This window comes from Solanum dulcamara, chromosome 9, assembly GCF_947179165.1.
Source record: "Solanum dulcamara chromosome 9, daSolDulc1.2, whole genome shotgun sequence".
Classification (NCBI taxonomy): domain Eukaryota; kingdom Viridiplantae; phylum Streptophyta; class Magnoliopsida; order Solanales; family Solanaceae; genus Solanum; species Solanum dulcamara.
The window spans coordinates 10611059-10623446 of NC_077245.1; the positions used below are offsets into that span (position 1 = coordinate 10611059).

General features: G+C 33.6%; 1 protein-coding gene across 3 annotated transcripts; it reads left to right on the forward strand.

Moving 5' to 3' along the window:
• The first annotated feature begins 5536 nt into the window (after positions 1-5536).
• On the forward strand, positions 5537-12270 carry LOC129902439 (uncharacterized). Of its 3 annotated transcripts, none has more exons than XM_055977673.1 (7): positions 5537-5811; positions 6453-7917; positions 9887-9942; positions 10046-10276; positions 10408-10699; positions 11530-11726; positions 11926-12270. In XM_055977673.1, the coding sequence occupies exons 2-7, from the start codon at positions 6523-6525 to the stop codon at positions 12077-12079; spliced, it is 2325 nt and encodes a 774-aa protein (XP_055833648.1). In that variant the 5' UTR covers positions 5537-5811; positions 6453-6522; the 3' UTR covers positions 12080-12270. The 3 variants fall into 3 exon arrangements, with proteins under 3 accessions (XP_055833648.1, XP_055833649.1, XP_055833652.1); XM_055977674.1 differs by having other exon boundaries at positions 6511-7917; XM_055977677.1 differs by having other exon boundaries at positions 6514-7917.
• Positions 12271-12388: the final 118 nt, after the last annotated feature.

Here is a 12388-nt window from a genome sequence, read left to right on the forward strand (position 1 = left end):
AGTATCTAAAAACATTCTATAGTTTAGGAAAACTTTCAAGAAAACCTTCTTAGAAGGTTCAACTCTTTCACAACTCCTATCCAACACATCTATGGACATATGGAAGAACTCAATCCATATTTTAGGTTAGCCTTACATACCTTGTTTGAAGACTTTGAAGAAACCTTGATGTTAGGTCTTCAATGGAAGGCTTGAATTCTTGAAGCTCTTGAAGGCAATCTTTGTTGGAGAAGGATTTGAAGAAGAAGAAGAAGAGAGGGAAAATATTAGGGATTTTTAGAGAGAGAGGGAAGACTGAAAAATGGTCCAAAAACATCCAAGGATGGTGTATATATAGTTAGAAAAAAGTCCAAGTTGCCCCTCTTAAAAAATCTGGAAAACTGGGCAAAAATCTTGCTGGCGCTATAGTGGCGCATCGCGCCACTGCAGCGCCAAGCCAAAATAGGCTTAAAACCCTGCACATCAAATAATGGTGCATCGCGCCAAGGACCAAACTACTGAGGCTGTTTTCTGGCGCTATAGTGGCGCCGGGCGCCACTGGAGCGCCAAGCCTATATTTCGCCAAGCCTATATTTCGCCCAGGCCTGAAATTCCTGTAGTACTATTCTATAGTAAAATGGTCATAACTTTTGACTCTGAATTCCAAAAATTTCAATCTTGGTGATGTTGGAAAGAAGACTCAAAGACCTTTATTTTGGTAGGTCGTGGTCCACTCAGTTCATTATATTCTAGGATATATGGTCGTTTGAAGTTGACCCTAATACTAACTCATCCGAAAACTTAATCGAATGGAGTTCTTTGGACTCGACTTGGTGTTAGAGATCCCTTATGACCCCAAAACACATCTAACACTCTTCAATTACTTAGGAGTTGATCCCAACTCATGTGTAAAATTACAAGTCCTCTGGTCCGAGTCTACACTCACGTGAAGAAATGTTCGAATCTTAGCGAAAATTTTTTGGGGGTGTTACAAAAACTTACCTAAAATTTCACTAGTTTAAGAGCAAATTACTCAGATAAATTCTAGTTTGCAATATTACGTATCTTACCAGATTTTTGTGCATTCAGACACATTCACATACATTTAGATACATATATCTCAGGATACATGAAGTGAAATTTAGGTGTAATTTATTCTAGATACATTGTATACAAATAGATTCGCATATATCTAGAATACATAACAAATCTCACTCGCCTCCCTTGCATGTCTCCCATCTCACTGGCTACTCTCCTATGTATCTGGTATCTTAGATACATGCATATACATGTATCTAGTGTGATTCGAATGTATTTGGGATACATAATGAATCTCGCCCACCACTCTTCCTATTTTAGTGTATCTGGTATGAAAATACATGTATTTAAGTGTATCTTCCTCAATATATGGTAGGAACTCTTAATTAGTGGTAAGATACGCAATATTTTAAAAGTATAGGTAATAATAATATATTTGGTAGTAAAGTATAAATGTATATATTGTGTACATTGTATTTACTATTTAGTATGTATATATCTATATTGAATATACATATAGTCATATACTATACATAATCAACAACTATGGTGTGTATACTTCAGCCATTTTATACATATTTTTAAAATTAGTTGGCCAAACTTTACATAATAGGAGTAATAAGTATCCCAACATTATATTATTGAGGTAATCGAACGCATATACTTCAAATTTTGTTGTGATTGTATGTATTTGTGAGGTGAACCTTATTTCTAATTCACATTTAAATTTTAATCTCATAATTAATGGATTGATTATCTAATCTTAAACTACAATGCATATCATATTATATGCAAACTATGGGGTAAGCTAAACTATAGATTGAATCAATGATAATGAGTCCGAATTGAAAATTTAAATATATATAATTTGATGATTCTAGATTGTCAAAAAGTCTTAATGGTTGGCTTGCAAGAAAAAATAATAATTATGGGAGTTGGTTGAGGAGAGGGTGTGTGTGGTGGGGGGGGGGGGGGGGAGGAGAGTGGAGCAGGTTGGGTATGGGTGTGAGGAGGATAGCAGAAAATGTCACTTATGAAATTTTTTCGGCCCTCTCTTGCCTCAAATATTGTTTTCTGAATTGTTTCCACGTCTAATAATGAAAATTTGTCTATAAATATCGTTTAATTGACGTGATAATTTTACACTAACCACATATATAATTTAAATTAGGGAACGTGGCCGCGCTTCGTGTGAGTGTTAAATATGTGTTAGAATTGAAAAAAAAAATTAATTAATTATATATTTATTAGATTATCCGATTGTATCATTATTTTCGGGGTTAATTATATTATAAAGATTATTTTGAAATGATGATACTTAACAGAGCTTATCAAATTTAGCATCTTTTAATGATGGATTATACATGCATAATGAATAAGTCATAATATATTCTCTAATAAAGAATTGTTTCATAATTTATTTTTTGCTGAAATAAAGAAAATTATAGATATGATTAAATATCTTTGTTCAAAATGAAGTAATAAAATAAAAAAGAATAGAATAATATTAATCGAAATCAAAACAATACATTAATGAATCTTCAAAATAGTTGAAAATCATTCAAACTTTTATACTAATATGACCATCTCTCTTGATGAATCTTCCAAAATAATCAAACTTCCTTCATCTTCATTTTGATGAATTTGTACCAAATAAATGTGAACATTTCTCAATGATAAATCTTTGAAAAATATATCTATGATCTTCATCAAAGTGAAGGTCATATCGTGACATTATCTTTTCTATATCTTCTCTTTTGATTATTAAGCACACAATTGATGAAAAAAGATGAAGAAAACAAATTTAAAAATGAGAAAAAAACTATACTACTTAAAAAAAAGAAATCATTCAAACTTTTATACTAATATGACCATCTCTCTTGATGAATCTTCCAAAATAATTAAATTTCTTCTCCATTTTGATGAACTTCTACCAAATAAATGTGAACACCTCTCAATGATAAATCTTTAAAAAATATATTTATGATCTTTATCAAAGTGCAGGCCATATCGTGATATTATCTTTTCTATGTCTTCTCTTTTGATTATTAAGCATATGATTGATGAAAAAAGATGAATAAAACAAATTTAAAAAAGAGAAAAAAATTATACTACTAAAAAAATAAAAAAATGAAAATGAACATTCAACATCTCCATAGATGATTGTTATTTATAGATTGAGTAATTCATAAGAATAGTGTTATAAAGGAGTTGAAGAGACATGCGTTATTTAAGTAGATAATGTAAATAGATGGAGGTTTTTTTGTAACTCGTTAGACATTATTAGAATAGTAAATGTGATTAAATTTTTTTTTAATTAATAAACAAATTGTTTAGTGAAAAGAATGGAAAAAAAAGCCAAAAAAGGAGAAAAAAAGATAAATAAGAATAGAGGCCATAAAGAGTTGCTACATCACCCTGTCTTCATTCTTCTTTATATATATTCTTAATTTATTCATGTAAAAAGTCCAGCTTATATATAGGTTATAACCAGAACCTTTTGACTAGTTCTCGAAGATTAACACGAAGTAATAAAAATTATTTATAAGCCGCGAAAAAATAATTATCATGTACACTTTATAGTAACTCACTTTGTTGCTCATCTGAATTTTCATCTTCACTTAATCATCTTATTGGTGAGAGTTCGATTCCCTTCTAGTCTTCTTCCCCATTTCCCCATCCTCTATCGCATAGTTTTTAATTAAGAAAAAGAGTACTTTTCTCAAATGGATGACACTTTTTACTAATAGCTTTTAGTTTATTTAGTTAATATCATTAGTATTAAATATAAAAATAAATTATTAGAAGAATATTTTAATAAGTCCACTTTTAACTTTTGACGTTTTCATTTTTTAAATATAAAAAACAATAAAACTAAGAACAAAAACAATTAGGCAACCTACTTCTCAATATAAACTTTTGTAAGATGTCATATCTTTCTATGACTTAAGATTTTAGCTTCCAACCCAAAATTGAGAGATTGACTTTGTCTTTATTTAAAACCATTTACATAATCTTAGTCTATTTTAAATCATCCCATCTATGAATGTTAACCTAATTAAGTAATTATACTACGACAACATATTTCTATTAGGTCCTTTGTTTTTGCTTCCTTTTTAGGTGTCGATAAATAGAACAAAAATTGAAGTTTTGTTTTCTTGCTCACAAATACGACATACTATTCCACTTTTTTAATTTATATGCACACTTTGCTTTTTAGTTTATATCTTTTAAAAGATTAATATGCATTTTTATGTTTAGTCAAAAAATTTAAAATCTTTTTTTTAATATAAAATTACGTGTTTATTAGACAACATCAAATAAAATAAAACCAAGGAGTAATATTTATGACTAAATGAACCCTAAAGACTTGTTTGATCATGAGTTTTTATAAAAAATGAACTTCAAAGCTCGAACGTCAAGTGAAATGTTAAAATATTGATTGAATCTGCATAATAAGTGGTATATCAATTTCAGTCGCACACGCAATGATATGTCCTAGTTATTAGTGAATTTAGAATGAATTATGTAAAATCAAGGTTTAATCACATGTCAAAAACAAAAATTATAAGGTTATTTATTTTACATTTACAAATTTTGATAGACAAAATTACTCAATATTTGTGTAAGCGGAGTTAGCAAGTACGAATAGTCAACTTCAAAGAATTTTGATCCAAATTTGCTAAAACAAATACCCCCACCCCCTCAGTCACACACCTTTAAACACAATTAAGAGTGTATTTGGTATGGAGGAAAAACTTTTCCAATTTTCTCATACTCGATTGATTAATTTGGAGGCTAAGCTATTGTTGGGGAACTCGATATAAATGATTTTCTGCTTCTATTTTTCTAGGCTTTATAATAGTTCCCCTTTTCTTTTTAATTTCCTACTTTCATTCTACTTAAGTGGAACAATCTTTTTTTTTCCAGTGCAACATAGAAAATCGTCCTCTTTTTGTCATTCGTGCAGCTTTTCAGATTTTGTATTGAATGCGTGGCGTAGCTAGGACTCTTCAAATTCTATTTGAGCTCCTCTCACTGAAGCAATTGTAGCAGCTTCTGCACCCATTTATTTTACACCTTCTAACTTCTCAAGTTTCGAATTCTCAAACCAATAAGGATGGTCAAAGCAATGGAGTTTTCCGATTCAAAAACAATTTGCTTCAAAATGAGAAAAGTGAAAATAACGAAAACAATTTTCACAACATTTCACATTCATTATGGAACCAACCTCTAACTTTGTATTTAAGGAATTCAAAATCTCTCCCTATTTTGTAAGAAAATAAAAAGAATTACTTTATATGTACAACATAGTTATTTTATCATAGAATTCAGTTGAACACTCTCTCAACGTCTAGATCCATCTCTGTACTCCAACACATCTCATTTTCACCCATCACTATTAGCCTCCATCCCACCACTCCACACCCACCTTTCATTTTCAGTTTCCATGATATCTATTTAGATTATATATAAATATTTTTAATTTAAAAAATACATAAAAATATCACTTATTTTCTTCGTACCCAAATTGCCAAACACACCCAAAGAAGAAAATGAAGGTCTCCCATGGAAAAGAAATTCCTTTTCAATCACCAAAATACAACTTCCCGCTTCTTGCTCATTCCCCATTCTCTCTCTCTCTCTCTCCCTCCCTTTCGTACTATAGTAACGACGACGGTTTCTATTCAAAGTCCTTAATCTTTCTTACATTTCTCATTTATCACCCCTAATTTCCCTCTTTATATTCTCCATCTTTCTCTCTGTTTCCTAATTTTATCGCCTCTCAGATCTGTAAGTTTTTTTTTTCTTTCTCTCTTTCTATCCTTATTACTTGCATGTGTTTTTGATTAAAACCTTTTTGCATCACTGATTTCCAGAAAATTTAGTTTTTTTGGTCCAAATTAAGTTTAAATTTATAGGTGATTGATCCTCTTATTATAGTTATTTATTTATTTCTGTTTTTTTTGGAGGTTTTGATTAATTCCTTATGTTAGAAGATTTAGATTAACTGATGTTTTTGATGTTGATTATTGGAGGATTGAAGATTTTTCGTTTTTGATGAGGGTATCGTAGAAATGTCTAGTACAGTGTACTTGAAAAGTGAAAACAGTTGGCTAATATTAGTGGAGGAAATAAGTTTGTGTGGCTAATTCTGCTCATGATTGAGATTAATATGTTGTGATGGTTCCGAGTCGAGAGTCTTATCGGAAACAACCAGTCTTATCGGAAACAACCTCTCCGAGCAAGGTTGCGTTCCACTGGCTATGTTGTTATTGGTTCAGTGTAGGAATTACAAGCCTCATATAGTTGTGTTGCGATTGGAACTAGAGTAGAAAGTAGATGTTTGTTTAAACGCGTTGCTCTCAGTTGATTTGTTCATAGATTTTCTTGGAACTTATGTTTTTTGTTTTTGTTTTGTTTGATTTGGTTAGTTATTGGCAGCTGCCAAATTAAGAAACTCACTGTGGCTGTTAAATGTTCCCATGATAGTAGACTTGCAGCATGGAAAAAGAAGATGCTATTACGGAAGGTGCAGTCAATCATCCTGCTGCTGAAAAGGAAACAAATGAACCCATTCTTAACAATGAATCTGTAAAAAATAAAGTTTCTAGCCAGAGGAATTTAGGGAGAACACCAGATGAAACGCAGGAGGCGAATACAGTGAATGATCGAATGAATGAACAGGAAAAGAAAATCTCTGCAGATAATTCTATTTTACATTCTGGTGCTGAAAAGAGTCAGGTTGATAATGAACCGGGGAAGGAGAATTCCTTAGGTGAAAGCACGTCAAGTTCTTCACTGGCCAATAAAAATGAGATTGAAAAACCCGACTTAGATCAAGCTCTCACCCCAGGGGAACTGAAATCGTTAAACAGTAGACAGGAATGCTCTGAATCAGAGATATCTGGTTTGAGCGGAAAGAAGACTGACTGTGTGAAAGTGGGCTTAAAAAGTTTCCGCGAAACTAACAAGAATCTCGAAGAAGTTGTTTATGAGGAAGAAGCAGAACCTGTATTTGATGGAACAGAAGAACCTGGAATGGGTGTTAATAGGAGTTTATCAGCCCGTTCTGTACATCGTGACTCAGAGGCACAGGGATCTGTTTGGCCTGAGAAGGCAGTGGCTCTTACAAACTTTGTTAGATCGAAGAGTACAGTTGCGGTGAGTTCTGTTCTACGCCGCCTTTCTGGTAAAAGTGATGACGGACAAGATGTTACTGCTGCAGAAGATAAGAGTAAGTGCAATGAGAAGAATGCTGTTGCATCACAAGAACATGAAATGCAAGCCGTGTCTCAGAAAACTGCAGAACGGACTGGGTGGAATCCCCTTAGCTTAATTGGGATTTTACGTGATGATACTGGAAACAGACTTGTGGAGAAGGAGGTCTCACCAGAAGCAGTTTTACCAATAGCCATGAAGGGAAGGATTATATTGTATACAAGGTTGGGATGCCAGGAAAGTAGAGAGGCAAGACTATTTCTACACCAGAAAAGACTCAGATATGTTGAGGTTAACATTGATGTGTATCCTAGTAGAAAGATGGAACTGGAGAAAATTGCTGGTGATTCTGTTGTTCCTCGAGTGTTCTTTAATGAAGTTCTAATAGGTGGATGGATTGAGCTAAAGAGCTTGGATGAGTCTGGAAAGCTCTCGGAGAAGATTGAATATGTAGTTGATGAAGCACCATCATTTGAAGCTCCTCTACCACCTCTTTCTGGTGAAGATGATTTGTCTAGTAGTGGGTCTATTGATGAGCTAGCTGTTATTGTAAAAAAAATGAAACAGTCTATTGCTTTAAAAGACCGGTTTTATAAGCTGCGCAGATTCACCAACTGTTTCCTGGGATCAGAAGCTGTGGACTTCCTGTCAGAGGATCAGTACTTGGAAGGGGAAGAGGTCAGTTTTCAAATTGCATAAAAAAATAACTTATGCTAACTGGGTTAAAATAAGCACTCATAAAAATGGTCAAAATATTTGTTTTTATTACTGTCAGCTACTAATAATATCTACAGATGCAGTACTCTATAATTTGATTCTTTTGAAGCTCAAGACTCCTCGAGAACAAACTAATTAAACCTAGGGGATCTTTTAAAGCAGCTTATTGACCTCAACTTATGGTAACCGTAGCAAAGTTTCGCAACATGTGGATTATGGCTGTTAATTCATGTCTATTTTGGCTTTGCTTTGATGCTTAATATTATGTGTCTCGTTGTCTGTAACTATTACTTATATTTTCTTCATAAACAGCAAAGTGAAACTTTTCCTTGAAATCATATTATATATATTCAATAATTATGTAGATAGTACTCCTGAAGGATTATTCATATTTCATATTCAAGTATTTTTTTCTTGACCGAAACTCAATTCTTTTCTTGTGGCTTATTGTTACATATTTATTTCTACATGTAAAGAGATAATTTTCATACATAGACTGTTCTTGGAATTGTATTTTAGTATTGTTATATAGAACATGTTCATTCCATGACCCCAATAATTGGACTGAGAACTAAAAGATATTGGTTTGATGTATTGTTAATCCTTTCAAAAATGCACACTGGCTTTACACAAACACATATTTGATGTGATTATTTTCTCTTTAAAACCTGAAGTCTCCTTTCATTATGTTTACTCGAAATATGTATGTGGACTGAGAGTATCAATGTTCACATTTTCCTGATAAAATACTGGAGATTTTACTTTTGAAAACTTGAAATCAAAATATGAAAGAAATTTACTAATGAAAAGGATAATGAAAGAAATTCACATGGGGAGTGAACTGAGTACTAATGGTCACTGTGTAGTACTATGCCTCATGTTTGGATGCCCTCTAAATTTGTTTATGTGGATTCCACAGCAAATATTTATGCACTGGTGCCAATTTGTAGACAGAGAAAAATGGATTCACAAAAAATGATGAAATCCATCTAGTTAGTCCCACTTCCATAATCTTTAGAAGATATGGACTAGAAAGTAAGAAGAATCCATCTAGTTAGTCCACACAATATCTGTGTGCTGTATTATTACAAGTCATTTTTTCACCAGTTAAAGCGATAGGGAGATGCTACACGAGGAGTTATTCCTTCATGGGTGAAGCAAGTGTATGTTCAGAGGATGAGGTGCAAAACATTGACTCTGAGTATATGACCTTAAAATATGAAAAAGAAAGAGAGAGAAAGTATGAAATATGGTTTTCTGCTATTTAAGTATCAAGACCTTCCTCTCTAGTCTCTACCGCGTTTCAGCCTTCTCTATATCACTATTGTCTTCTTCTTCTCGTACTTGTTATGCCTCTCTTTCTACTAATCAGTTTCTCTTTTCCTTTGATACACTTCTCTCTCTGCATTTTTCTACTTCTAACAATGATTACTTCTTACTTCTTATTCTAGTTTTGGGTTCTCTTCTTTTGCTTTTGATCTTGGAGTTCTCTTTTGCATTCCTCTTCTACTTTCTTATTACAGATTCATAGTTACTAAGTTGATTAAATACCATACTGAATGCAGCAAATAATTGTATGGTCGTTTTACTGAGATTTAAAAGATCTATTTTGTGATTGAATTTATCTTTCCATGGCCTTGTAGAAATTACATATGATAATATATATTGAGTTGTTGGACTAATATTGTCATTATTGTATACTGGATGTTGGACTTGGTAATTCAATTGCAATCTGATGCTATAAGTCTAAAAGCATATTTGTTAGGTAATATGTGTATTTTTGGTAAATACTGTCCTTCATGTCAAAAGCATGTGTCGCTTCTTGCTTAAAATTCTCATCCACCTTGTTTCTTATATGTGCTTTTCGCTTTTAGAAATATCTTTCGTCCTGTGGATCATAACACTTTGTCTTATTGATTTTGTCCTTTAGGCTGTTGAATTTGGTAGGAAGCTCGCAATCAATCTTTTTTTCCAACATGTACTAGAGTAAGTATCTGGTTTTTCTTTTCATCTATCTCTACAGAGTGTACGTGTTTTTGTCTCAGTGTCTAATCCGTCTGATATATGTGCCCATTCCTTTTTTTTCCAGTGAAAATGTGTTTGAAGATGGTAACCATCTGTATCGTTTCCTTGATGATGATCCCTTTGTATCTCAGTGTCAGAACATACCGAGGGGTTTAACAGAAGTGAAGCCCAAACCCATAATAGAAATTTCATCTAGATTGAGATTTTTGTCTCATGCAATTTTTGAAGCTTATGCATCAGAAGATGGAAGGCATGTTGATTATAGAAGCATCCATGGCAGCGAGGAATTTGCAAGGTTGGTTTCTTGGGTTCCATAAGCTGACAGGATCACAGGATGCTATCCAATGTGTGTTCATACTTGGGTACACTGTACACATGCTTGTAGAACTTGTATTTCTTGGTATTGACTGAATGACGCTCTTCTAGGTACTTGAGAATAACTGAGGAGCTTCAAAGAGTGAACTTGAAAGACATGCTCAGGGAGGAGAAGCTTGCCTTTTTTATTAATCTCTACAACATGATGGCCATTCATGCAATATTGGTTTGGGGACATCCCTCTGGACCAATGGAGAGGAGAAAATTGTTTGGAGAGTTCAAATATGTCATTGGTGGGTGCACATATTCACTATCAGCTATCCATAATGGAATCTTAAGGAGCAATCAGAGACCACCATACAATCTAATCAAACCATTTGGAGTTAAAGACAAGCGTCGTAAGGTAAGACACTGTTTACATGGTCACAGTTATATCTTGGATTCCTACATATGTAGAATTTGGGAACCGGACATTCATTTGGGCATTAATTTATTATTCTTCACCTTCAGATATCCATTTGATATCCAATGTGGTCCAGATGAAAAAATATCAGTCTACTCAGTTATTGTATTGCCAAGCACTATATCCCCATCTAATTATGAGCTATACTGTAGCTAGCACAAATGGCAAGGTCCACATTGGGAGGAACAGTAAATATATGTGATCCTTGAAGATAGGAAAAGCTATAATAATTTGTTGTGGTTTTCTTTGGTTAAGTTTTTAGTAGATGAAATACTTTTAGTGGCTAGCATTTTGTTCTAGTTGAAACACTGAGTAATATATTTTTAGCTTTTCTCGGAGGGAGAGAATAGAACTTTTTCTGCTGCCACTTGAAGTTTTAACCATTCCCTTTTCTGGAAGGAATATAGTGTAACTAATGCTGATCGTCAATCTACATCTTGAGGGGGCTGTTGCCTGTCTGCATATATTGTTGCTCAAGAATAATCTTGCATCAGTACCAGTTGTTGTTTCTGTTCTTGTGGGTTTCCATGAAGCAGCCGTAACAGTGGACTGGTTATAAATTTGAGTTGATATACAATAGTACAAGTTTTTGATTCCATGACTTCTGGTGCAAAATACTGACAGCACAACCTGGTATAGAATTGGAGCTGCAGTAATTAGTGGTTGTCTTGACCCACGTGGTTGTATTTTGAAATCCTTCATTTCTATTAAAGTAATGTTTCTTGATCCATTATCTTTCTAATCCCTTGTAACCCACCTCTGGCTTTCAGGTAGCTCTTCCTTATTCAGAGCCTCTTGTTCATTTTGCTCTGGTTAATGGTATGCGATCTGGGCCTGCTCTTCGATGTTATTCACCTGGCAACATAGATAAAGAGTTGGTGGAGGCTGCCTGTGATTTCTTAAGATTTGGAGGACTAATTGTTGATCTTAGTACCAAGGTTGCATATGTTAGTAAAATCTTGAGATGGTAAGTTGTTAATTCATTTGTGTAATCCTCAGGGAAACCTCAAGGATGTGTCCTCCCTCCCATTCAAGTAACAACCCTATGCAATGATCTGGACATGGATATTGCATACAGAGTAGTGGATATCTGATGATTTAACTTGCATAACATAGAGTTTTAATAACCCGATACTAAGAATTGCTATTCTTTTGTCAATTCTCAGGTTTAGTGTTGATTTTGGGAAGCATGAGGTTGAAGTATTGAAACATGCTGCAAATTACTTAGAGTCATCGGTATCTCAAGCTTTGCTAGAGTTGCTCGCCAACAGTCAGCTGAAGGTGGTGTACCAACCTTATGATTGGGGACTGAATAACTAGTGATGGATTCTACCTCCTTGCTCAGAGTCACTGTCAATTTTGTATGCTATTACAAGAAAATTCAACATGATATTATGTAAAAGTAAAAAAAAAAATCATGTTTCTTTGGTCTCAACCCAACATGGCTCGTCACTGTTATCTGAGGATTTCATGAAATTGCCTCATAAATAGCAAAAGTAATAGAGTAGACACATCTTTGTATCTGCCGGTTCCCAATTGATTTTCCATTGTCTATTATCATGTGTTATTTATAATGTGTCTTTCCACTCACCCAACCCATGCACCCTCACCCCCATCTCCACCTCCCAC